The sequence below is a fragment of the Solanum verrucosum genome, unplaced genomic scaffold, assembly GCF_900185275.1.
Source record: "Solanum verrucosum unplaced genomic scaffold, falcon-dt-bn FXZP01000234.1, whole genome shotgun sequence".
Lineage (NCBI taxonomy): Eukaryota > Viridiplantae > Streptophyta > Magnoliopsida > Solanales > Solanaceae > Solanum > Solanum verrucosum.
In genome coordinates, this window is record NW_026020440.1 from 1,695,727 (window position 1) to 1,722,552 (window position 26,826).

The 26,826-nt window shown below is 36.6% G+C and overlaps 5 protein-coding genes across 6 annotated transcripts in view; 3 read left to right on the forward strand and 2 right to left on the reverse strand.

The window, feature by feature from the left end:
- Nucleotides 1-340: 340 nt before the first annotated feature.
- On the forward strand, nucleotides 341-5,972 carry LOC125808224 (60S ribosomal protein L22-3-like). Of its 2 annotated transcripts, none has more exons than XM_049487948.1 (3): nucleotides 341-446; nucleotides 520-788; nucleotides 2,691-2,994. In XM_049487948.1, the coding sequence occupies exons 2-3, from the start codon at nucleotides 556-558 to the stop codon at nucleotides 2,833-2,835; spliced, it is 378 nt and encodes a 125-aa protein (XP_049343905.1). In that variant the 5' UTR covers nucleotides 341-446; nucleotides 520-555; the 3' UTR covers nucleotides 2,836-2,994. The 2 variants fall into 2 exon arrangements, with proteins under 2 accessions (XP_049343905.1, XP_049343904.1); XM_049487947.1 differs by lacking the exons at nucleotides 341-446; nucleotides 2,691-2,994 and adding exons at nucleotides 4,188-4,282; nucleotides 5,632-5,972 and having other exon boundaries at nucleotides 528-693.
- A 1,011-nt stretch (nucleotides 5,973-6,983) lies between these two features.
- On the forward strand, nucleotides 6,984-8,387 carry LOC125808211 (pentatricopeptide repeat-containing protein At3g62890). The gene has a single exon (XM_049487934.1). The coding sequence runs from the start codon at nucleotides 7,038-7,040 to the stop codon at nucleotides 8,385-8,387; it is 1,350 nt and encodes a 449-aa protein (XP_049343891.1). The 5' UTR covers nucleotides 6,984-7,037.
- Nucleotides 8,388-9,680: 1,293 nt separating this feature from the next.
- On the reverse strand, nucleotides 9,681-12,825 carry LOC125808210 (blue-light photoreceptor PHR2). The gene is made up of 4 exons (XM_049487933.1): nucleotides 11,756-12,825; nucleotides 10,325-10,554; nucleotides 10,138-10,230; nucleotides 9,681-9,935 (listed from the first exon to the last, which is right to left on the reverse strand). The coding sequence occupies exons 1-4, from the start codon at nucleotides 12,713-12,715 to the stop codon at nucleotides 9,857-9,859; spliced, it is 1,362 nt and encodes a 453-aa protein (XP_049343890.1). The 5' UTR covers nucleotides 12,716-12,825; the 3' UTR covers nucleotides 9,681-9,856.
- A 1,568-nt stretch (nucleotides 12,826-14,393) lies between these two features.
- LOC125808314 (gamma-tubulin complex component 4) lies at nucleotides 14,394-26,360 on the reverse strand. The gene is made up of 16 exons (XM_049488037.1): nucleotides 26,121-26,360; nucleotides 25,046-25,337; nucleotides 24,299-24,435; nucleotides 21,827-21,925; nucleotides 21,253-21,370; nucleotides 19,731-20,000; nucleotides 19,469-19,549; nucleotides 19,316-19,399; nucleotides 18,463-18,549; nucleotides 17,972-18,027; nucleotides 17,700-17,894; nucleotides 17,201-17,426; nucleotides 16,512-16,600; nucleotides 15,463-15,616; nucleotides 14,759-14,881; nucleotides 14,394-14,675 (listed from the first exon to the last, which is right to left on the reverse strand). The coding sequence occupies exons 1-16, from the start codon at nucleotides 26,294-26,296 to the stop codon at nucleotides 14,613-14,615; spliced, it is 2,250 nt and encodes a 749-aa protein (XP_049343994.1). The 5' UTR covers nucleotides 26,297-26,360; the 3' UTR covers nucleotides 14,394-14,612.
- The window catches only part of LOC125808315 (60S ribosomal protein L18-2), a 51,505-nt gene continuing 39,705 nt past the window's right edge, over nucleotides 15,027-26,826 (forward strand). The window contains exon 1 of the mRNA XM_049488038.1: nucleotides 15,027-15,032. The gene's annotated coding sequence lies outside the window, so the exon portion shown is untranslated. The remainder of the gene's footprint in view (nucleotides 15,033-26,826) is intronic.

Genomic DNA, 26,826 nt, shown 5'->3' on the forward strand with positions numbered 1-26,826 from the left:
GTATGCTTTGCATTTAAAAATGTAAGTTTTTTTTTTTTTAAAAAAATTAATGCATATGAAGTTTATTTAGATTTTAGGCCTCTAGTTGAAATTCGCTTTAGGCCTCCGATTGCGTTGAGCCGCCCTTGGTTGGAGGTCTCAAATTCGAATCTCCTCGCTAGCGAAAGCAAGATGTATGCTTTCTAAGTCAAGCTTGTCACACGGACTTGTCTAGTGCGAGTTACCTTTTATGTGTGGTTTACAAGCTATTGCATAAAATGACGTTTTAACCCTGTGCGCAACCAAATGTAGTAACTGCGGGTAACTTAAGGGCAAAAATGAAACGGGTAAATTTGGTTTTGGGTCGGGGCGACGGGTCAAATAGGAAGAGGAACGAGGGGAAACCCTAATTAAATATAATCATCCACTTCCATACACTCGCAGTCGGCCGCCGTCGAATTTCTCCCGTACGTATTCTCAAACTTTTTCTCCGGCGATGAACTTTCTTTTGAGATCTGATGATTTTTGTTTTGTTTTCAGTATTTGAATAACAGCAGAAGAGAAACAAGTGTAAAGATGAGCCGAGCAGCAGCAGCAGCAGCTAAGGGCGGGAAGAAGAAGGGGGCAAGCTTCGTCATTGACTGTTCGAAGCCAGTGGAGGACAGTATCATGGAGATTGCTTCTCTTGACAAGTTCCTTCAAGAGAGAATTAAGGTTGGTGGAAAAGCTGGTGCTCTTGGAGATTCCGTTGCTGTTACTCGTGATAAGAACAAAATCACCGTCACTTGCAACTCCACTTTCTCCAAGAGGTACTAACTAGTACTATATTACCACTCCTCATTTCGTTTAGTTTGTGTTTTTGCCTCATTTTTAATTGGATTTATTTGAAAAAATTGATGGTTGAAACTTCGTGTGGGTCGACTTTCATTGTAGTTTGATAATGTTTATTCTGACAGATTGAGAGTAACTTATCCTAAACCTATTCATTTATTCGGGATGTGCTATGCTTTGCAAGGAGTTGTTTTATTTGGAATAGTGTCGTCGTTCACGTATTGAGCTTTGAGTCCGTTGATAATGGGTTAAAAAGGCGTTCTTTTTATTCGGAAGATGATTGTGTTATGGCATTCTACTGCTTGTTTATTCAAAACATTATCCTATTTACATTGAGAAATAAGGAGAAACAGAAGAACTAAAACAGCAGTGTAATATCTTGTAAATAATCATTTGTAACTTGAACAAGGTATCCTCATCATCCTTGTAGCTCTTGCTGAACTTATGGAACAGATAGTCTATGAGGTCTACACTAAAACGTCCCAGATTAGAAGTTGGGGTTGGCTTTTATCATACTTGGATTATTTTCAAGACTGACAAATTGACAGTAACTTATCATAGCCTCTTTTATCGCGACTTGTCTCTGCTTTTCAGAGAGCTCTTACTTGGAATATTGCATTCATTCATATTTTAATCTCTAGGGTAGATTACCAATGGTTTTTAAAAGAGGTCCTTTTTGCAGTTTATTTTAGTTTGAGTGCCCTGCACTGCCAGTCTAAGAAATTAGCCCTTCTGAAGATGATGGGCTTATGTCATCCTACTTACATTGATAAGCAAAGAAACAACAGAACAAAAATGGTGGCATAATATCTTGTAATTATTCGTAAATCCAACTGTTTGGTCTTCTTATATAGCTGCTTCAACCAGGCCCCTGAAACCACTGTTACTTTTTTTGGACTATATCTGCTCTTTAGTTATTTAGTAAATTCTTGTACAGGAGCAGACCCCTTCTTTTGCTGTAATTGTTTGCCTTGCATCTTCTTGATGCCTTCTAATGAAATCTCCTTCATAATTTTTTTTTTATCCGTAACTTGAATAGGGTATCTGCATAATGTTATATTATTATAATAATCCTCACAGATCTTCCTAAAATTATGGTCAGATTGTCTGTGAGCATTAGCTAGATTAAATTATTTAGCACCACTCATTTCTCAGTGAAGTGGATTCTTAAGTAGGCAGTTGTTGGTGAGACCAATTAGACTGCAACCTAGCCTTTCACTTGTGTCCATTAGTTTGCGTCAAGTGCAATTTTGTTGATTTCATCTTTTACATCCATGATCACACAGAATAATACACTTGGATTATGTCATATTACACGTAAAATAGGCTTGGAAGAACTAATATGTATTAAGTTGTTTGTAACTTGAAAGAGATAGGTAATTGATATGTATCCAGGCTTAGTTACTCAAAAAAGATTGATATTAATGATCATTGTAGATACTCTTGTTAATTGAAACATCCTTCAGGGGGCGTGTAAGTATATTTTTCATGTTTTTTTGTTGGGCTCTGAAGAAATTCTTCGTTTTTTAAATACGTTTGATGCAGCTGAGTAGAATCTATAGTGGTATTCTTGTTTCATCTGATATATGTTTCTAAGCTTATTTTGGAAGTGACATCAACCACTTATTAAGCATCACCATATACCTACGCATCTTAGGTTCAAGTTAGTCTAAAGGCTACTTGCAACATGTATATCAGTTTACCTTGGGGCAAATTATGTATGCCCGATTAATGAAAATAGCCCTTGTGATGTTGCGTTACTGCTATGTATTCTATCAATCCCCCACCAAAACCAAAAGAACACTGTCAAAAGTAGTGAATTCAGGCATTCAAGACTAGTAAACAACTCTTGACTTACAGTCTCTACTTCTATTTTTCAGGTACCTCAAATACCTTGTCAAGAAGTACTTGAAGAAAAATAACGTCAGGGATTGGCTTAGGGTGATTGCTTCCAACAAGGACAGGAATGTTTATGAGTTGCGCTACTTCAACATTGCTGAGAATGAAGCAGATGAAGAAGATTAAACATGGCCCATTCAACGGCCCTTTATCTCCTTCTTGAGTCAACCTTCTTATTTAGAACCTTATATCATATGTTTGAGTTATCAATGAGTCTAATATTCTCACTTCTAGATTATTGATTTTTTGTTCCCTTATCAGTAAAAGAAAACATTACTTTGATACTTTGGTTTGTTTATCTTTGGGGTCAACTTTGCGCAAGTCATTAATTTATCTGTATGGCGTTTTCTCCTCTTGATGATCACATGTAATTTATTGAGTTCATTTGTTGTCTGCGTCTTTTGTTTAATCACCCCATGATTGTTGACTTCCTCTTGAGTTTGTCTTAAAACGATGCAAGTGTGATGAGAATTTACAGAAAAGATCGATTGGGTGTGTGGGAGCAGATCAGCAGAATGGTATATTTCCAGGATTAGGATTCGTATATGTATTTATCAGATCTTCATTTCATATCTTTCATTTTCGACCTGCTTGCTCTATAGAAGTACCAAAGACTTTCGAGACTTACAAGTTACACCTCCCTAATATCAGAACCTAGGAAGGAAAACTTAAGTTTTCATACACATTAACAAGAATGTTTATGAATTTTTGGTGTTTTGGTGTTTGGTATCCATATTGGAGCTTGATTAAATTTGTGTTCGCATCGAAAAGTTCCACACCGTACTCAAAGGACTTGAAAGTGCTTCCTAACAAAGATGATTCCCTGGTTTAGAATGGAAAATATTTATCACTCCATTTTAACCCTTATTATTATGAATTGCCCTACTTCATCATTGCTTTCAACAATGACTATGCATTTTAAGAGTAGAAGTCATGTGAGACATAACTTGTGATATAGTAGAAGTACTCGATATAGTATATAGTAGTACAAAAATGATTCATCCTTATTTTATTATGATGCAAAAATATAAACTTATGCCTAATAATTTTATTTTTTTTATTACAAGGGAGAAAAGTTAAGAACCTAACCTAAAATAGGGCCAAAAGTGCAAATTAGAGCGAGGTGTCACATATAGGAAGTAGGAACAAAGGAAAACCCTAATTTATCAGAGTCATCACTTCCATACACTCACAGTAGGCCGTCGAGTTTCTTCCTGTACGTATGCTCCAACTTTTTCTTCTCTGTTTCTCTAACGATGAACTTTTGTTCTTGAGATCTGATGATTTTTGCTTTGTTTTCGTTATTTGAATGACAGTAAAGAGAAATACAGAGCGTAAAGATGAGCCGAGCAGCAGCAGCAGCAGTGAAGGGCGGGAAGAAGAAAGGTGCAAGCTTCGTCATTGACTGTTCGAAGCCAGTAGAAGACAGTATCATGGAGATTGCTTCTCTTGACAAGTTCCTTCAAGAGAGAATTAAGGTTGGTGGAAAAGCTGGTGCTCTTGGGGATTCCGTTACTGTCACTCGTGACAAGAACAAGATCACCGTCACCTGCAACTCGACTTTTTCCAAGAGGTACTAATTCTATTGCCTCATTTTCAGTTGTGTTTATTTGAAAAAAAAAAAAAAGGTTCTAGAAGCTAAACTGCTTGTAGATCCCAAATTACTAGCTGCGGTCGACTTCCATTGTAGTTTGATTATGTTTACACTTACAGATTGACAGTAACTTATCGTAAACCTATTCGTTTATTCGGGGATTGAGGGAGTTCTTTTATTTGGAATAATGTAGTCATTCACACATTGAGGTTTCAGTCAGTTCATAATCAGTTGAAAAGAGGTTCTTTTTGCTGTTTATTTTTGTATTAAGAGTTCCCCAGACTTCAAGTGTAGTTCCACTCTGAATTATACTGTATATTTATCCGAAAACATTAGCCTATGTACATTGAGAGATAAGGAGAAAGAATAACTAAAATGGCAGTGTAGTATCTTGTATGTAATCGTTGTTAACTTGAGCAGGGTGTTCTATTGATCCTTGAAGCTGTTTCTAAATTTATGGAACAGATAGTCTAAACGACTATGAATGGGTCCCAAATTAGAAGGCGGGGTTGGCTTTTATCGGAGTTTTGATTATTTTCACGACTGACAGACTGATAGTAACTTATCATAGCCTTTTTTAGTTTGGCTCGTCTCTGCTTTACAAAGATTTCTTATTTGGCTAGTGCAACAGCAACAACAACAACATACCCCATGTAATCCCACAAGTGCGGTCTGGGGAGTGTAGAGACTCTGCACTATCCGTAGAGTGTATGCATACCTTCTTTGGATAGTGCAGTCATTCATAAATTGAGCTCTGGAGTCAGATTGCTAATGGTTTTAAAAGGAAGTCGTTAACTGTTTATTTTAGTTAGAGTTCGCTGCACTGCAAGTCTAAAAAAAACTTTCCCTTCTATTCAGGATTTTCATACTGAAGAATATGAGTTTATATCATTCTATTGTTTGTTTATCTAATGCATTATCCTATTTACATTAAGAAACAAAAAAACAATAGAACGGAAAATGGTGGCATAACATCTTGGTGTTGTTGTTTCATCTATTTTATGTTTCTAAGCTTGTTTGGAAGTGACATCAACCACTTATTAGCTTCACCATTCACCTACACATCTTAGACTCAAGTGATATTCTAAAGGCTACTTGTAAAAGAAACCGATGTCTAAAAGAGAGGCGAATGCACAACATTATATCAATTTACTTTGGGGCAAATTATGTATGCCCGATTAAAGAAAGTAGTTCTTATGATGTTAAGTTATTGCTATGTACTCCTACCCTTCCAAAACCAAAAGAACAGAGTGTTAAAAGTAGTGAAATCAGGCACTCGAGATTAGTAAACAACAGCTTGACATACAATCTTTACTTCTATTTTTCAGGTACCTCAAATACCTTGTCAAAAAGTACTTGAAGAAAAATAACGTCAGGGATTGGCTTAGAGTGATTGCTTCCAACAAGGACAGGAATGTTTATGAATTGCGCTACTTCAACATTGCTGAGAATGAAGCAGATGAAGAAGATTAAACATGGCCATTCAATGTCTCTCTTTATCTACTTCTTTAAGCGGCCTTCGTTTTTTGATCCTTATATCATCTGTTCGAGTTACTAATGAATCTTGTCTTCTCATTTCTAGTTTATTGTTTTGCAGTTTGCTTATCAGTAAAAGAAAACATTACTTTGATACTTTGGGGTTGAGTATGCAAAAGTCAATTTATCTGTATTGCCTTACTCCTTTTGATGATCACATGTAATTTAAATTGTGTACATGGGAGCTAAACAACCAGGTGAAAGTCTAGGAAGGAGAAATCCCAAGGGGATTATAAGGTGGTAGCTTTCAGTTGGTTGACTATTTGAACTCTCACTAATTGTTGGTGATGTTTGATTCTACACCTTGTAAACCTCTCTCATTTAAAATACTTAAAAGGGAAAAAGTTATATTTCAATACATAACTAAGATTAAAATAATATAAATATCTCATAATCAATGTTTTTAATGTGGCATATAAATGAGAAGCATGATAAATAATTGGCTTAAACAATTGATGGTCCTCTAAAGTGGGTATTATTTTTCAGACACCTAAATTTGACAATGTTCATTTGAAGCACTTTATTTAGCACAACCTGGTGTTGACCACAAGTGTGTTTGACGCAAACTCTTATCTACATGGATTAATTGACCAGTTAGCCCTTTACATGTCATTTTTGCTTCAAACCAAAAGATGGTTTGATCTTTCAACTTCTAAGTGTCGCTAAAAATGTCACAATGATCGAGTGGGATCCTACTACGTGAGGTGTTTAAAATGAACGTTGTCCAGTTTAGGTGTCTAAGTGAAGCATAGTGCCAACTTGCCACTGATGGATTAGGCCTAAATAATTTGAAGTGGAGAAAGTTTTACGCTTGCTATGAAGAATTATATGCTATTGAATATTAGAAAATTCTATAGGGTCGAATGTTGATACCCATTTTTTTTTAAAAAATATGGGTAGGGGAAGGGGAAGGGGAACAAGGTGGGAATCAAACGGTCGCCATCAAGATGAAAATTCAGGTAGCTAACTAACTAAATTACTAAAGTTCTTGCAATACACGAAATTAAACTAAGTTCTTGCGATACATGAAATTAGGCTAACGAAATCAAGTTTCGAATTAAAGTACACGTTCAAGTACAGCTTTAAATACTCGAATTTTCAAACTTAAAAATTCATGGCCGGAAGCTAAACTCTGTGGTTTGAGCATTGAAACCACTGCTTAACTACCCTTCCCGCCTGGGAATGTCCCAAAATCCAAATGAAGATATCAACCAGAAAACTCATATCTTTAACGCACCCTTCTCTCAATCTTTGGCATCCAACTGTCGATTGTTTCACTTGGAATACTCTCATCAGAGCCTATGTTCAACGAACTCATCAACCTTCAGGCCCCACCCATACCCCACTCTCCATCTTCCTCCGAATGCGCTCCCATGGCGTCCATATTGATTACTACACCTTCCCTTTCCTCCTCCAGTCCGTCCATTCTCCACCACACCTCCAATTGGGACGATCCATTCACTCACAGGTTCTTGTTTTTGGTTTTTCATCCGACCCATTTGTCCAAACCTCGTTGATCAGTATGTACACTGCTTGTGGCGATGTGGGGTCTGCACGAGATGTGTTTGATGAAATGTCTCAACCGGATTTGCCTGCGTGGAATTCTATTGTTAATGCGAATGTGAAAGCGGGTTTGCTTAGTGTTGCGCGTGAACTGTTTGTTAAAATGCCTAGTAGAAATGTTGTATCATGGAGTAGTATGTTGGATGGTTATGTGAGGTGGGGTAAGTGTGAAGAAGCATTGGAGTTGTTTAATGAGATGATAAAAGAAAATGAGGTTATGCCTAATGAGTATACCATGGCTATTTTGCTTGCGGCGTGTGAGCAGTTGGGTTCACTTGAACACGGGAAATGGGCTCATGCTTGTGTTTACAAACTTGGGATGGAGATTAATGTTGTTCTTGGGACTTCGTTGATTGAAATGTACGCTAAATGTGGGAGTATAGTCCGGGCAAGACTAGTTTTTGAAAATTTGGGTCCGAAGAAGGATGTAATGGCTTGGAGTGCCATGATCTCAGGTCTTGCGATGCATGGACACTGGGAAGATTGCCTCTGTTTGTTTTCAAATATGGTTGACAGCGGAGTAATGCCTGATGATATCACGTTCTTAGGTGTTCTTTCTGCTTGTGTACATGGAGGATTGGTAAACCAAGGGAAGGAAATGTTTGAGAGGATGAGTAAAGAGTTTGGTATTTCGCCTTCAGTTCAGCATTATGGTTGTATGATTGACCTTTATGGCAAGGCTGGTTTGATTGATGAAGCGTGGAATCTTCTGAATACAATGCCTATGGAGCCAGATGTGCTTATTTGGGGAGCTCTTCTTAGCGGAGCCAGGATATGTGGAGATATTGAAACATGTGAGATTGCACTCAACAAAATAATAGAGCAAGATCCCACAAATAGTGCAGCTTATGTTCTTCTCTCCAATGTCTACGCTAAGATGGGTCGGTGGAAAGATGCTAGGGACATCAGAAACGTTATGGAGACAAAGAAGGTACATAAAGTTCCTGGGCGTAGTTCCATAGAGGTCAATTCAACTATCCGGTAGAACTAGTTTTCGTTGAAATGAGTATCAGGCAGGCACTAGTAAATCATGTGATGCTCAAGGATACTCTGCGCGGGTTCAAGATGGACGGTTTTATGCAGACGTTACACAAGGTACTGCTAAATTTGAATGAGGAATGAAAGAATTTAGCAGTTTTCACTTCATTATAAGAACATGGCAATTTGATTTCTCCGTGCTAATACTGTAACATGGTTTGGATATGCCCAGTAAAAACGTCAGGCATGCACCGTGCAGGTGGTGGTAATGTTGCAGTATAAATTACCTCAAGGACTGCTTGTGGAGTTGTGGTCGAGATTGTTGTGACACATTGGAAGAATCTTCTTGTAGTGACTGGTGGTAACTGACCTTGTCACTGAATTTTGATTGGGAATCTCTTCCTTTCAGGCTCAGAAGCTTACAAACTCATCTGACCTGGTAATATCAAAGTCCCCTCCCAGCGGAATTAAGATTCTTTTGTTTTGCTTGGTAATATCGAATCTTGAAATAGCTAATTTGTTTATTGTAGTATTATGAATCAATGAATATGTGCTCCAATTCGTTTCGCAACAAAAGGAAGAAGCTAGTTGCGGAAGCAACTTGTAAGTCAAGTTTGCAAAAGTAGAGCCGCGACACCATGATTTGCCTACCAAAAAAGAGACTCCTCATACATCATCCATCAATCACTTGGTGGTTGCTAAATTTCTAGTTTGTGTTTGGTGAACATGTCATTTGATATTTGGGAATAGGTGAGTTGTGAGACATCAGATTGTAGATTTTGAACTTCACAATACTTTATAAATAGCATACCTTCTTTATTTAATTACCAAAGAATAAATCTCTGCTACCCTCTTTACATTCCTGGTTCACTTCATTATGTGTCCATTGTTAATGTAGTACTGTTTTCTGTGGTTCATCGTCATAAATTGATTAGTTTTATGCTGGTTGACAACCCATTGCAACCCTCTTCCTTATCAGGCCTGAGATCAGCTACGCGAGCAAGCTCACTTGGGCACAATTGAGGCCTGAGATCATCTACTAGTCTCACTTATTATGAACGATTATATGTAATTATCTTTTACGTGATCTCATAATGTGAAGTTTACAATGTCTAGAAGTTTAACTCTAAAAAAACTTCCAATGTCTAGAAGTTTAGTCGACATATCACCAACAACTAGTTATCTCAAACATGGAACACATATTTCAACTACAGGAATGTTTGTTATACACCCTTTTCAACTACAGATCAAATTTAGAAAAAAATAAATATTGGTAGCATAAGAAGGATTGTAGAGCAACTGGCTAGAAATGGCGACAATTTTTTTTATATCCAACACTTATTGTCAAAAGACAAAATGTACCATTGATGAATGCTTCAATCTAATGACAGTTCCACTCTAACATTCCACGGCTAAACTTCTGGAAAAAATAAATACAAAAAGGAAACCTTCATTCTCCTTTTGAATATACCATCGTTAAGCAGCAGCTCCTACAGAAGCAGTTACTGGAGTAGCACTATTTTGTTTTGCAGCACTATATTTCTTGGTGATGAACCTGGCAGTTCAGAAAACAGAATGTTATCCAAGGAATACAATAATATATGATAGAAGCTTAATCAGATTCAGAATAAAACACTGCCTTGCCACAAAACTGAAGGGCAGGAATACTTCCATAAAGGATTAAGGATGGAACGGGTATCACACTGAACGAAACTGAAACAAGCACCTTGGTCATAGGAGCTAAGTTGCTAAATTACCTGAAAAAATCCCTCCATAACAGCTCGTACATCAGCCAGTTCAGCCCAGTGCCACTACCACCATCCTTCTTGCCAGAGGCAGCAGAAATCGTTCTGCAGCACAACAACCAATGTAGCGTTAACCAGTGATATTGGTCTCACAGGCATTAGTATCAGGATAAGAAATAAACTATTGATCAGACATTACCTTGAAGTGGACTTTTTCAATTCATCAAACATGGAACGGGGTGAGAGACATCCCATAGCTAACCAAGGCGATATTTTGCAAGAAAAGTTTGCACCATATATGCTGTCAGTTGTGCCATCCTTGTTTTCCTTACTGGGTTGGGCCTGACATTCTGCTGCAAATTTTCTAAGTCTCTGCAGTGCTTCATTCTCTCCTCCCACAAGGGAAGCATTAGCAGCTGGTTTTCCATTCTAAATGGTTGGCAAATGCAAATGTTTAAGTATACCAAGATAAATAAATGTTCATGTTTACTAGTTCGCAAAGTAACTGAAACAAATCAACTTTGTTTGACTAGTTTGTGATGTAAAACAACTTACAGTTCCAATGTTTAAACACAGTATGACAATTACAAAATTCAAGTCTGAAAAATACAGTATGACAACTGCAAAATTCAAGTCTCTGCAGTGCTTCATTTTCTCCTCCCACAAGGGAATCATAAGTCATTCTAAAATGATGGGCAAATGCAAATGTTTATGTATACCAAGATAAAAAAATGTTCATGTTTGCTATAGTTTGCAAAGTAACTGAAACAAATCAACTTTGTTTGACTAGTTTGTGATGTTAAAACAACTTACAGTTACAAAGTTACAATACAGTATGGCAATTACAAAATTCAAGTCAGTGAAAAATCAGGCAATAGTTCTTAAGTGATTATGCACTGCGCTACAGGCAATACTAAAAAATCAACCTCCAAACGTGGCTAAAAGATGTTCTTTCTAGATTACATATTCGTGAGCTAGCAAATAAAAGTTGTTTGGTCTTATTCTATAAGCACTATATATGGTGAGTAGTGTCCTAGTTGGTGACCACCTAATAAGAAGTACATTAATACATTGATCAACAAAATGTCAAAGCTATGAGCTGGATATTCAGTACACACAACTAGTGCATAGAAGGACACCAAACGTAGAGCAAGGGTCATTTAAATTACTGATGATGTTCAAACGCCAAACACTAAACCAACTTAAGCATGGGTTTTATCTTAAATGTTCACAATACATATACAAGAGATACATTGAATTAAACAATCAATTATTTCTGACTTGAATCACTTCCATTCCGTATAAAAATGGAATCTTGATCGCTTCTACCAATTCAAATGAAGTGTCTAAGAAACTGAAAGCTACGTGAAACTAAAGGACTACTAGTGAAGCTCAATCTCAAACTAGTTGGGCTCAACTATAGAATCATCCTTATTATTGGTTACACTACATTTGTACCGGTTTCATTCCAATACTCGCAAATTTGTCATTTCAGTCAAATTAGATGTTCTCTAACACCAAAGGTTCTACATTTTCTAAAGACCAAATGTAAAACTACTTTCATCCAATACTCAATAGACCTACAGTTTCTAATGATCATTGTGAAATTCAAAGTCGAAAAAAGTAATACCTGACCCATTGTGGCACTAGGATTGAGCCCCAAATCAACCAAAGAAGGAATCTCCCCAGGTTCCACATCACCTCTAGCAGGCAATCCCTTCAATTGATCCAATGCCTCAATTGTCTTCCTTACCTCCAATCCCTGCACTTTTTCCCTAAACCCTCCGTAATTTGTGGGCATTTGCTCCAACTTAAAAGGCAAATCATCAACATGATACAATGTACTACCCCAGAAATACTTCACCTCCAAACCCTCATCCTTCATTACAGCATCAATCTTATCTTCCCCTTTAATCTCATCATGTGAAACCTCCCTATGAGCATACACAGCTTCAGCTCCAACAGCTTTAGCTAATTCCACCAACACAGTCTCCGGCTTCCCAATTCTAACAACAAGATCAGACCCTCTTGCCTGTAGATTCTTCCTAAGGTCAGCAACAGATTCAATCAAAAAACTAGCCCTATACGGCCCAGTTTTATCAAACCCAGATGAGGATTTCCCATAATCTCTCGGGTCAAAACAGTAAACAGCCAAAACAGACATGGACTCATTATGAGCCGCGTTAAGACACTCATTATCATGAACACGAAGATCGTTACGGAACCAAACAATCGACGCTCGTCGAAGCCCAGCAGCATTAGAAGGCTCAGAAGGACGAAGAGGGTTTAGAGTTAGAGTATTTTGAAGAGGGTTAGCAGAAATGGTGGACTTGAAATTGGATTTTGTAGGTGGAAGAGAAGAAGCTGAAAGTGAGAGATTTGAAAGAGATGAAACTTGAGTTGGGATTTTGACTTTGTTGGGTTTGTTGAAAAGGGTTGAGATTTTAGGGGGATTAAGGAAATGGGTTGGAAGGATTGTGGATAAAGCAAGTGAAATTGAAGCTATCGGTAAAATGGGTAGGTGTTGTTGTTCTTCTTCTTGAGGTTTTTGGGTTTCTGGGTTACCAGAAAATTGATTCCTGGGATCCATTTCCGATGAGTTTTCCGGTGAGAAATGTACAGAGGAAGAAGAAGATGAAGATGGAGATAAGCGACGGCTTAATGCCCTCCAAAGAATTTGTTGGGTTTGTTAAAGCTGGTGAGGTATTTGCTGTGTATCAATATGATGTTTATTTTGTCTAAGTTTGTTTATTTGTTGTGTTAGGTGTGGTCGTTTAAGAGGTTGGTAGAGTTGTGAATTTCAATTTATCAAAATTCATTCCGTTTTAATTTGTTTGTCTTATTATTTTTTTTTAAAATGATAACATTAAAGTCATGTTGATACATTTTACCTATGTTTAGTTTAATACTCCCTCCTTTCCTTTTTTTAATTATCACGGTTTTCTTTTTTAGAATCAAACAATAAGACCTTTAACTAATATTTTTTCATCGTATTGATATGCAAAAAATTACAATTTAATTGTAACAATAAGAGCAATAATTTTGATATTGAAATTCACTAGTTCACTAATTTGAATCGTTAGTAGATTCGCCAGGATAAAGCTCGTCCTATTGAAAAGTTCATTTTTAATCTTAAACTCGAAACTTTTGATTAATGTAGAATAATTCCAACCACCTGATCACACTGCCCCGCATGAGTGGAATAGTGAGTATAACACTTTTGGATGGTTGTTATGTATTGTTCGATAGTGTATCGTATTGTATTGTCTTGTGTTGTAGCGTATCAAACTGCATTGTTTTAATGAATATAATGTTTGGACATATTATATCGTTCTCCGTCGTTATATAATATCACAAATCTATGATTTGAATGGTAAACCTACAAGAAAAGTAGGTCATGGGGTAGTTCTACTACGAAAAGATAGGGTAAAAAATGAAATATAATTATTAAATAATAGTAAATAAAGACAAAATGAGAAGAAAATATTAAGGTAATGACACAATCACACCAAATTGGTCGTTACATAAAAAATAAGTCTTTTCGTCGTTACCTAACGAATAAAATTTAAGTAACAATCAAAAGAACATTTATTTAAACTAACAATACAAATTACAATACAGTAACGACCATCCAAACAAGGTGCAAGGCAGCAATTTAATACAGTTTGGTTAGCTTTGTTAAATTTTTCCACCTAATTTTGTGTACATATTGGATTGGGGAGCCTGCCAGAGCCAGGGGTAGGTAGAGGCCATGGGTTGAAAATTGTATTCTCTGGTCGTTGGATAAGAATTTTAAAAAAAAAATCTAAAACCAAATGTAAAATACACTATTTTGGGAGTTTGACTTCAAAATCAACCCCACAGGCCACAAGTAGGTATGGAGTCGCGTTTGTTAGAGGGAACACTTTACTCCTAATGTGGGACCTCCCAATACAAATTCAAATTTAGTCAAACTCCAATGTGAATACTGAACACTAGTTGAAAAACCAAAAGAAAAAGGAATGAGTGTTGATTCTGAGTTTGCTGAGGGACCTTTAATAGATTCTCGTGAAAATATTAAGGTTGAATAAAAATTAATCAATGCCGTATACCCCTCTTCAATTTTCAACGAACAACATGATCTTGATCCATCATTCGACTTATATAATCTGAGGTTGAAAACCTTGATACCACGTGATCGATTATACGAACACACAAATCATCACACAACCAACTCCAAAACAAGTAGTCATTGAAAACCACTCAAAGTTGGCAAAACCAAAAAGACATGAAATGTAAGATGGCACCAGCTGAAATTGCAAGGAAATGTAGCAGATGCTCTTACTGCTTACATCAATCGTTTAAATAGTCAATCAACTATACGTCAATTCTAAACTTGTCGACTTACAAAGGCATGTAACAGCACACGCACACACAGGAAAAAACTAGCAGACAAAGCAATGCTTACAGCAAAATTACATTGGGTGGCTTTAAAGAAGAAGAAATTGTCACTGCAGAACAGATACGGATGGGCGAGGATTGACAACATTGAGCACCCCTCTTGCAGTTGCCTATTGATGAATTTAAGAAGTAATATAAATAACTTAAGCAAATGAAATATAAAGTTTTCCATGCAATTCCAGAAGAGATTTACCTCAAAGAAGGAATTAAAATTGAGTCTCAAAAGAAATTGTCTAAGGAACGGGGCTCTCTGGCTACCAGCAAGCCTGCTACTTCGGAGTATAGTGTATAGGGAGTTTGATTTTTTGTTGAACTCCTGAGAAGTCATAAAAAAGAACATGAGGTATTGCAGCAGGAACCAGTCCATAATAGATAGAAGAAATAATTCAAAACAAAGATCAACGATCATAGAGGAAAAATAGATCAAACTCAAGTACCGAAGTACTAAAAGATTTCATCAGCAGCACGTACCAAGTTCTTCAACAAACAAAAGCCACTGATAATCTAGTGCAGGGGACTAATTCTTCCATTATGATATAATTTTGATGATGAGTAAAATAAGGTGCCACCACATCTTTGTCAGCACTCATTAGTCAGATAAGTTGGGGATTAATCAAAGTGTTAGAAGATAATGACACAGGCGACTAAGACATCGATCAAGATATCAACCAAAAGATGCTCTGGCTTGACTGGCTTCTATTTAAGAGTGTATTTAGATGAAGAACACCAGAGGTAGTGAACAAAGGGCGAAGTGTTTTGACCAATTTGTATATGGAAAATTCTTGCTTCTTAGTGATGAATTTGAATGGACCAGCCATCAATCGTTATCTGAACATGTTATTCTTGGCTATCACTAGAAAATGAAACCACCAGAAGCATAAATCAACTCAATAGTACCTCAGCTATGTGCTCCAGTTCACTAGTAGTTCTATTGCTTTCGTCATTTTCGATCTTCCAACAGAACTGCAAGCATAGTTTCATTATTCCATCCAGAATTCTTGAGACAGAACCGATGTCCAAGAAAGATTGTGAAATTAGCGCAGCCAAATATCTGAAAAACAGCAATGCCCATCAACTTTTAAATCAAACAACACACAACAATCACAAGAAATGAGTAGCAACTATATAGTAATCTTGTTTCTGTTAAAACTAAGGGTTACTGAAAAAACTAGTAGAAGTTCAATAAGATGAGAACTTAAGGTGCAAAAGGCAAAGTGTAGGAACTCGGGAAGACAAAAATTCGTGATACACTTCTAACTTATTAGGCAGAAAAAATTTGCTTATGTTTGTTACTTTAGTGTGAAAAGGTTACGACAGTGGTTATGCAACAGTCGTCACATTGCAAAAAGTAGCTCAAAACAGATAGAACCTATATCTGAGATATTATGTCCCAGAGATGAAAGAGTAAACAAGAACTCTACAACTTGGATTCATAGACTTTTTCTTATAACAGCAGTGTCCAGGTTAGCTTGCGTACATCTCGACTAATTCTTCTGGATACCTGCCACCTCCCACCAACAATAGATACCTGGGCAACTCTGTCCACCAAGGCTGGGATAGATAGAAAGAAAACACCTAGCGTTATTTTCCATACTGGGATATTAATGTTAGACCTTATGGTTCTCAACCCAATTCATTGTCCAGTAGGCCACACCCTTGGGTGCAGATTCATAATGATTGACAACGTTCCAGTAGCTCCAATTCTACAATATGATATCAATGTAGGTTCATGTATCAACAACTAATTACAGTGATAATTTTTGACAATATGCACCTAAAGGAAACACAAAAATATAAGAAGCATAAGGCAAAGTGTGTGAACTTGGGAAGAACATTCGATAGATCACACAAATTTTAAATTCCGAAAAGCACTAATAGCAGCAGTTGCAATCACTATTCAATAGTTACTGACAGCATAATACACATTGAAATGTTCAATTCCTTACTCTTGATGAAAGCCCACAAGTTCCGTGAAATCCTGAGAATTCTGAATATGAGATTGCAAAACGTTCCACTGAGATTCTATCACATCCACCTGGGAAATCAAACTTGTTAACTAGGTTTTTGCATAGTCATTATCGTGGAAGACAATGAAGAAACAAGACTTTCAAACGTTGTCTAACAGAGAACCTTCTGTGAATGTTTCGTCAACTACTGATTAAGAAATAGGATCATAACATTAGTGGTGATGGACTATGACATTTCTTTCATACGCATTAGTGAAGTTTTTTCAGATGATGTTGAAGAATATTAAATTGTCACATTTATATCATATGTAGGAACTAACAACCTCAGACATGCTTTTGCAAGCTATAAGGTATCAAAATTATTCACTATAGGACAGCCCATGTGAAAGTACAAAGTTCCAATATTCAACTCTATGCAGGTCCATGAAAATAAGCCCAGTTGTGCGCTTCAAAAGTCTATTTTCTGCTGAAGAACATGAAAGAAGCTAACTGCCTGATTAGTTTACTATATCATAGCTCATATATGCATGTGATCATGGAAATTTCAAAGAAGTGCCTTTTAGCATTAAATCTATTACACATAACAAGCATTAGATTGAAGAAAGTTGGACCGTCTATTAAGCAATGATAACTGACAGAATGCTCACAGATATCTTACAGGAAATTACCTGAATATAGAATTGAAGATTTCTGATCAAGAAGGCCATGTGCTCTCTAACATGCCACATTGGTCTAAGGCGTTGCCTTCGATGCTGGGGCACTGATGACTTTCTAGAGTCATTTCGAAGTTTAGCAAAATCAATATGATCTTGATGCATAGCAAAAGCCCATGATTTTTCCAACTCCATTTGTGTCCTTTTAAGACGGAGCAGATACTGGAATATCCTTTGATACCTAAACCAAAATAGCAATTAATAACAAAGAGTAGTTGCTAAAGGTTTTGGCTGACAACAATGTCAAGTATATCATTCCTGTTCATATCCTCATTTTATTCTGGTGGATTGTTACTAATGAAGATATTCTGAAAGTCAGCGAAGACATTATGCCACCAGAAAAACCATATACCCAAGAAAATATTTTCCAAATAAGAGGAAAAAGATTTCTTTTTCTATGTTCACTATTTGGAATTGAAAAGAAAATATATTTCATGGCAGCTGTAAATCTTACTTGGATAGAACTTCCGGCGTAACAAACAGCTGCAATGGCCAATCAATAGAATATTCAAGGGAAATGCCATCCCATCCATCAAGGGACACCTCCAAAGAAGTATCTGGGTGACCCACTGCGTCTCCATCTTTATTCACTTTTACCTTGGGCAGATCAACTGGTGAGGGCTTCAGAGCGATTCCAAATGATGGCATTCTAACATTAGAAAAAGTAAATGTGATATGAACTGTTAATACATTTTAAATATAAGAAAAATCAACTCATGATCTTACCGCAAAGACACCCTTGAAAAGTATCTATCCTCTTCACCAATAGTCTTTAAAGCAGCCTGCAATGTAACCAAGGCAGTTCAAGACTAAGATAATTGTAATGATTAAAAACCACGACAAAGACCATGCCAAGATCAAAGAAGAAGCAACTGGACAAAAAAAATTCTGCCTCTGCCATTCCACTCAAAATTTGGTTGAAAATAAACAAAAAATAATGAAAGCATTTAAAAACAACATAATAGCCTTCTTATAGACAACTTATCAAAGACCTAAGCACATTAATCACCATTCAACAGGACTTTTCAAGATCATGGATTGATCTTCACGCAACCAACATCAGTAGCCTTTTAATGAGGCAGACAAGAAAAGAAAAGAACCAGTACGTAAAATGTAAAAGAGTATTTTATAATTTGGAAGGCTTATTGCAAACAATAGAAAAATATGATAATAAAGGCAATATTCAATATAAACATTATTGAGCTGTAAAGACCTACTAGTTGAAATGGGACCATAAGATCGGCTTCTGCAGTAGATTGGCGAGGTGGTAAACGCATCAGCTGGCGACTCTCCTCAAGGAAACTCTGTCAGCAATACCCTTTGTTAATACGGAGCAAAAACTCTATTTGCACAAATCATTTAAAGGAACAGCTTTCAAAAAGCATATGCTCTTCATGTAGATGTGAACAAAATACTTCCCGCTCAACTAGAATAGTACTAGCTCATTGTGCCATATTCATAGTAACGTACACTTATTTCTCACATATTTTTTTGACAATTGCAAGATAAATGTAACTGAACCATGACATAAAAACTTTGCTCTACTTATGTTGCATCAATTAGTGCATGTGTCCTTTCCACCAACAGAATATAGGGGTAAAAAATCACAAGCATGTGTAAGTTTATTCACTGATGAAATTGCTAATTTAGTTGCTACCTATTAATATACATAGGTAGTTTATGTCTTGCAGATGATGTACTTGACACAAGGGATGCATTTTGTTTATATCATACAATAACAAAGATTATTTCCCAGAAAATCTTCAAGATCATCTATACTAATATTTCCTTCATAAGAACCTTCAGCATGTGTTAAGTTTGGTTTAAAAACCCTAGGCTTCGGAGATGAAAACAGTAGCCTTACTAGTATAAAAGCCTAAATGTTCCCTTCATCTTTAATTGAATTATGTAACTTCCTCTCTGAGCTACCCACCACCCCACCCCCACCCCCACCCCACTCCCCACCCCACTCCCCAAAAGAGAAAATTAATAAATAAAGCAATCATCAGTAGAACAGGATATCATTACCACCGCTGTGAAACATGAGTTGTAGAAGTCAGTTTCCTTTACCTGGAAGAAATCACCTTTTTCCAAAAGAAAATAGTCTTTAAGAGCCTTTAAGTGCCCATTTAAGTCAGCGCGCACAACAACAAGCTGCAAATAGGAATCATGTGTAAGTGCATCATCTGCAGCAAGGAAAAAAATGGTCATATGCAATTACACCTGCCACAGATGACTGGCTGCAACTGCTTTGATTGTGTCAATGGCATTCTCGAATGATCTCTTGTGGAATTCAGATGACTCCTGCGAAAGAGATAGTTTTAAATTTAGGCCAAAACAATAAATAGAATGTGAACTTAGCTTCAGGAGGGAGAAATCCATCAGAGCAGGTTAAGAAATGTTTCAAGCTTTGAATACATGTACCAAAGAAGATAATATCATCCACATCAATCTAAAAGACTGATCAAGCTTATTGAATAGAAACCTTTAAGTCTTGAAGCATAGATTCAATCTTATCAGCCTCTGCCTGTGGGAGTAAATCTTCTCCAATTAACGTACTATCCAAGGAGTTATTCTGGAAAGAAATCGTCGTTGTATATCCTTGGGTCCTTTGAAATCCTCTTTGTATTTGCTGATGAGATGAACCATCCTTAAATTGGAAACCAGGACTTGGATTGCGAAGAACCCTAACAGCTTTTCCTGCAAAAAGAATGGATTCCACGACATGCAGAGTAATATACTCTGGCAGCATATCCTGCATGGAGAGAGAACGTACAAATAGCTTAAATGATGTTTGGTAGTAGGTTGACGGCAAAAGCTGTTCCATTCCATGTGAAGCTGACAGACAGAGGGGGGGGGGGGGGGGGGGGGGGGAAAGAGGATGCATAATGGTGGAGGGTCACGGGATAAGAAGGCCAAAAGTAACAGGGAACGTGATAAAGTAAGGCCGGAGAGTAGAATGACTCATATTTCATCAATGATGCAACAATTTTATTGTTAAAACAGTTTTAATTCTGCTAATGGAATTTATTTTTTTTCTTGTAGTCAGCTCTTGCTTTATCGAATGATAAAGAGGACAAATTCCTATTTTTCTTATCTAAGCCCACCTATCGCCTTTCTTCTGAGCAATAGAACATCTTTCTAACTTCATTCAGAAAACTGATTCTAACAATTATGCAATAGATTTGCAAAGGAAATTAATTTTTTTCGAGATATGTCTCACACGAGAATGTTATAGTTAAGATCTTCGAATTTGCACCTGAATAACAAGTAAACATTGTAAACATACATGACAGAAACAGAAACTAACTAGATTGCATTGTATATTAAACTAATGAACGTTGTATCTTTCCTAGATTCACCAAAGTAATAAATATATAGCAGGACTAATAGATTTTCTAACAAACCAGTTCCATTCCCCCCTACTCAGCTATACATCATAAAGAAGACAAAATGTCAGAAAAGTAGAGTTTCTAAATGGTCAGGATGCTGGTAACATCACCTTTTAAATGGGGCAGTCAAATGTGATGCGTAAGACTAAAGACACATCTAGGGAAATACATCTCTAGATCTGAAACAAACACTTTTACAAGGGCGATAGTCGAGATATTGTTCAAAGAAGATGACCAGAAAAATGGAACATATTCATAGATTCACATTAACATATCCAGAGGAAAAACATGAAGATTTAGCAAACACTCCATTCATCCCATCTTTAGGCTGGCCACTATTATTTACACGAAAGTGGGGTCAGAAGTGGAGATACAATTAACTTCTTGAAGAATCTGGACCAGTTTCCCAGTAAATATGATACCTCTTTCAAGGAAAATATTGAGGAAACGTGCGAGAAAAGCTTCCTCTTGAGGAAAGTGGACATAATTTTGGTAAAGCTGATAAGAGAAGTAGGAAACCAATTTTGAAGCAGAGGGAGTACTTTCTATTATAGAACCAACAAAACGAACAACGCAAAACATCCCAAAGAAATACTTCATTAAAAAAAAACATACCAAAGAAATATGGAAGCCCAGGTGCCAATCATTTAAAGATGTATCAGCAACTGACAAGCGCGTCAGTTTCTCAAGCAAATGTGGAGCTGATTCCTGTTCAGAGTCTCTGTCATCCTGACTAAAACATAATCACAACTTACTTATATATGTTACATATGGCAGTTTGAAAAGTAACAGGACATTATAGTGACATAAAATGAATGTCCTGCACCATTATTTATGTTAGGTGGACTGACTAACATGTTTGTTCCTTCTAAGATGAGAAGCAATCCATGTGACTTCTTGATATAATCATGTCATTCCAGAAAAACAAATGTGTTCTACTATATGCACGGTGAAGTCTTGTGAATGAGGTGGTTGATCCAGGCAAATTTCAAGTACCAGATAGTATGATAAGTTCTACACAAGTTGGGGGATCTACTGAAACACACAGCTCACAATCGTACACCCTTAACTGAACGATCCACATCAAACAATGGACTAATATTATTAATCAATAAATTTTGATAAATGCCAAGCTGCAACAAGCTTAAAATTATGAAATAGAATTAAGGACGCCCGTCTCAGTGCTTACCTGCTGATGTAGAATTCTTTATATGGATCATGAAGAATTCCATAAACCACCCAAGAAGCAAGCTGATTGTACATGACCTGATGCCCATGCCATAGAAGCCTATGCTTCAAGAAAAAGAAAAGGAAACACGTGTAAAGAGGAGAACAATTGTTTTTTTTTATCCATTAGCTACAGTACTAGCAGAGATACCAGCATAGAGTTAGCAGCTTCTGATTCCACTAATAGTTCTTTTCCAACTTGGTCAAATTATATTGTAAGAAGAAAAATCCAACGGATGGCTACGTTCTTGCAGGGAGGGTAAACATTTGCATCCTCAATAACAGAAGAAAAAAAAAGAATATGTAAAATTCTAAGGCACTATTTTGAAAAAATTCCTGAGACTAGTAAAACTCAATCAACTTTCAAAGAGAATAAGGGCACTATTTTGAAAAATTCCTGAGACTAGTAAAACTCAATCAACTTTCAAAGAGAATAAGTAGTCTCAATTTTTTTTGGTTTGCTCAATTCAGTGTCCACTTTGAGTATAAACTTTTATCAGTGAACGGAAGACACTTTTCCACTTCCAAATGATTAATTTATCAAAAGCATCTTTACCCACATTCAACTCTCTTATCTTTGATCATATATTGGTCATGAAGTTCTTGATAATACTCGGAAAAAGACGAAGTTAAGAAGAATGACTTATCTAGACAGAAATCCTTTCCCGCGTCAGTTCTTGAGGATACAGAAAACCGCGATGAGTTATGACTTACCTCCATTATAGTGATATCAACAATCGAAAAAGTGGAGTTAAGAATACTATGTTACTCCACCTTTACTTTTAATTTGGAATGTTTTGGAAGGGGGGCGGAGTTAGACAGGAAGATAAACCAATACAGGCACTAGAAAGGGGCAGGTCAGATGCACACGTTAACACAAGTGCTAGTAAAGGACCAAGACTTGACTAATGTTATCAATTTAAATTTCTCGCAAAATTCCCCATCAGTAGGTGTGCTTTTCAGTGAAGACGTCTGCATGCCTTATCAGAAGGAAAATGGCAAATGTACAACCACTACTAGCATAGTATTCAAAGACTGGACTTGTAAGCAACTTTTGAGAAGTATGGCAATTGGCAACAACCATGACAAATAAATAATCCACGAAAAAAGAAACAGAAAAAACAGCCGAGACGGCAAAAAAATGTGATAAAAGTTTTAAAAGGGAAAAGGGTAATATTTACCCCTCTACTATTGAAAAAGGTTTAATATTGCCTTCTCTTATACTATCAGTCCGTGTATGCCCTTAATGTTATACTTTTGGTCCATATATGCCCTTAATGTTTTAAAAATGGCTCAAATTTATCCTTTCTCCGCTAACACCATCCATTTTAGCCAAAAGACACACCACACCAATCCTTCTTCTTCCACCACTACCCAAAGTCACCAACACCTTCATCAGATGTATCATCACCTCCAACTCACTTCCTTTCTTTACATACTACTAACTCATCGTATGCTAAAGCTAATGGTTGTGAAATTTTCCATCACACTCGATCATTTAAAATTTCAAGTTCCACATTAGTGTAGAATATTTGAATTGAATTTCTTTTGTATGCAGATTTACACACAATAAAAGAAAAAGAGGCAGCACAATTAGAAAATAGATTTTGAGTAATCACATACAACCTACTCGTAATTTGCATTTACAAATGTTGAGCTAGTCTTCAAGTTTATTGTTATGGAGCTATGTTGATAATGTGATATTACTCAACTCCTAGAGATATGTGTTTTGCTATGTATGAGTTCTGTTCTTATAATCACCCATTTGGCAGTATATAAGGAAGCATTTTTATTTTTCTTATGCTTGTTTAACTCTTAGTTCAAATCTTCGACATACTTTGGAAATATAATTTCATAAGTTGATATTTGTTTTTTTTTTTTTTTTGATAACCGAGAAATCCGTCTGTGACCCGCCCTTTGGATCAATCACAGCCTTCTAAACTCGGTGGATAATGGGCCCGCCCCTCTACCCTTCTCCACTTAAATACCGGGCTTCGCTTTGCATGGTGTGGGGCTTGAACCTGCGACCTAAGCCACAAATCCTCCACCTTTTGCCACTTGAGCTAGGCCTTGGGGGCAAGTTGATATTTGTTTTGAAGATATGACTTTTAAAATACCAAGATAATCTGTAATATTTATTTACATTTCAAACTTCCAATAATCATGAAACAAAAAAGAAGGAATGTGTTGGTGCGTAGATGGTTTATGTTATGGTGAAGGTGTTGGTGTGGTGGATTGTCATTTTGGCTAAAATGGATGGGGTTAACAGAGGACTGGCAAATTTGAGCCTCTTTTATAACATTAAGGGCATCTATGGACTGATAGCATAACATTAAGGGCATATATAAACTGATAATACGAGGGAGGGAAATATTCAAATTTTTTCAATAGTAGAGGGACAAATATGACCCTTTTCCTGTTTTTAAATGCTCACCTCTGAATGCATGTCTGTAATTCAGGAACCCCACAGTGGCAACGTTTGTGTAAAAGGTTGAGAAGTTTCCCTCCATAAATGTTATCACGTTCAATCTCTAGAATCAACTCAAACAGAGGAGGCAAAAGAACGAAGAACTAAAATAAGATATGTTAGCAAGTCATTTAAGGAACAAACACAAGTTCATTGAATGTACTGAAGTAGGAAGACCAAGAAAATTAAGCGTGGAAAAACATGGCTACAAGAATAATATGAAGTTTGAGGAAGCACCATCAAGCCTTGACCAGAGCAAAATAAGTGCCACATCAAGAACTAATAAAAAATGAGTGAAAAAGCAGAGAAATGCAGGTTCAGGAAGAAGAGATGAGCTACAAGAAAAAGAAAAAGGAAATCAGAAACTTTAAAATCAGGCAAGCTCGCTTACGATTGACTAGGATAAAGAAACATGGAGCTATTGTACCAGAAGAAACATGCAAGAGAAGACTCGATACAGCCAAAGTGACCAGCTAATCTAACAATTTCTCAGTCCAGTTTTTATCGTAGAAATTTAAGCAAATGAAAAAGAACAACCCTCATACGGGTCTATGATTCAAACTCAGAATTCTATGACAACGTATTAAAGTGATGGTCTACATTTCTGCTTTTGCTGGCCTCTTTTCACAGTAGAAATATAGTCATCAATAATGTGATCATAAGCAAAGAAGAACAAAAGCAAAGTCTATTACATAGAGGAAACAGACGACTCACCTTATTGAGGCCTTGAGTAAGTGTTGCCACGATAGGCAGTGAATCAGATAGTAACTTTTGCTCAATGTGGAGAACAGCAGACCTATAAACTGACAACACCTCAACAACACCATTCGCAATGGCCCTCCTGTACACACTCTGCTTCGATGCTTTTCCTTTCAATAGTTGGGATGTCCTCAACAAAGGTGACTCATTGGGGAACCTAATCCAACTTAAATTACGCGACTTGGCTGCAAAGCGATCTAGCTCCCTGTAGTAAAATCCTAGAGTAATAATCCTCTCAATGACATCCCTGCACCCAAACCCAAAATCACAACACACTACAGCCAAATAATTATAAACGTAATACATCAAAGGCCGTAGTCTCATAGGAGCATTTATATGCTTAAATGATAAATGCTGCATACTATTTAGCTAGATAAGCAGAAAAGGCAGTCTAAAAATGCACCAAGATTCTATATCTTCAATAAAAAAGGAACTGATTTTTTTCCTAAGCAATAATCCTCTCAAAGACATCGCTGCACCTAAAACCAAAATCACAAGAAGCACCTAGACTTCACAACCCAAGATATTGTTGGAACAATTTTATGAACTAAACAAAGAAAACCACATAGTATTATTTAACTAGATATGCAGATACTTCCTAACATAATGAGGTTCAATATATTTAAACCATCAAACGAAATGAATTCTTTCATGTTTACAAAAAAAAAAACTACTCCCGACTCAATTAAACTAGTTTGGGCTGGTTATATGAAATCCTCACTAGCCATTTCCCTCCATTTAGACTAATTCTATTGCGAAATCAACCATTTGGGGTTCTCTAACACTATAGTTCCTTTACATATTGCATACCACAAATAAAAAAAGAAAGAAAAAGGAATTTGTTTTTTTTTTAATTTTGAAAGCGCAAGGCCGGAATCACAACAAATAGCAAACCTTTCAGCGGGGGTTGGATGAAATAGCAATCAAGGGCAAGCTTAAAGATGGATACTTACATCTTCTACTGAGGTTACAAATCTCATAAACAGATTAAAAATGAATTACATTACCCAAAAGACAATAAATTGCAAACCTTTCACTGGGTTGAACGAAGGAGACATCAGGGGCAAGCTTAAATGTGGGTTCTTGAGAGATGGGTGCATCTGGTGATAAAGGAATTTGGGCCCCAGATTGTTCTTGTTGTTCTCTAACGTCGATGATGAGATCTCCGGTGTAACCCAACAGGGCAAGTAAGAGTTCGTGCAGCATAATTGAGTTGAACAAAATAAGGTAAAGGTGAATTGAATTTGCTTTAAAGTTAACTGAAGAAGAAGAAGAGAGTGTGTTTTAGATTTTGATTTTAAAAAGTTTTAAGGATCGTTGCTGGGAATGTTGGGGAAAAGCGGGAAAGGGTTTGGACAGAGTCCGAATTTTAACGGGTCGGGTTAGAGAAATGGGCTATAGGACGGAATCAACCTTCCGTCAACTAAGCTATTAAAATTTTCCGAGGGAAATGGAACCCTTATAAAGAGGTCAACAACCCTTCTGTAACTCCCCAAACATTCTGTTTTGTACTACTATATGATATTTAACTGGACATTTTAACTTGCAATTTAAACTAGGGCAGAACACAGAAAGAGTACTATATCAACGACTGAGCCTTATACGATCCGAACTTGAACTTGAACGTATCAAACAAGTGAATTCCGAATACCAAATGATTAAAATATATATATGTGTATTGCTCCTCTGATAGTAGTAAGAAGTCATTCATGGATATCGCGATGACTGAAACACTG

Bases quoted from the DNA above. Each gene is read 5' to 3' on its own strand.
- LOC125808224 (XM_049487948.1), top strand. From the start codon at position 556: ATGAGCCGAGCAGCAGCAGCAGCAGCTAAGGGCGGGAAGAAGAAGGGG. The intron at 789-2,690 runs GTACTAACTAGT...TCTATTTTTCAG, and splicing joins AACTCCACTTTCTCCAAGAG to GTACCTCAAATACCTTGTCA.
- LOC125808211 (XM_049487934.1), top strand. From the start codon at position 7,038: ATGAAGATATCAACCAGAAAACTCATATCTTTAACGCACCCTTCTCTC.
- LOC125808210 (XM_049487933.1), bottom strand. From the start codon at position 12,715: ATGGATCCCAGGAATCAATTTTCTGGTAACCCAGAAACCCAAAAACCT. The intron at 10,555-11,755 runs GTATTACTTTTT...CCAACCATTTAG, and splicing joins CTAGTGCCACAATGGGTCAG to AATGGAAAACCAGCTGCTAA. The intron at 10,231-10,324 runs GTAATGTCTGAT...GTTGTGCTGCAG, and splicing joins TTGAAAAAGTCCACTTCAAG to AACGATTTCTGCTGCCTCTG.
- LOC125808314 (XM_049488037.1), bottom strand. From the start codon at position 26,296: ATGCTGCACGAACTCTTACTTGCCCTGTTGGGTTACACCGGAGATCTC. The intron at 21,926-24,298 runs GTGAGCATTTAA...CTTGAAGCATAG, and splicing joins TTACAGACATGCATTCAGAG to GCTTCTATGGCATGGGCATC. The intron at 18,550-19,315 runs GTAAAGGAAACT...TATTGCTGACAG, and splicing joins AAAAAGGTGATTTCTTCCAG to AGTTTCCTTGAGGAGAGTCG.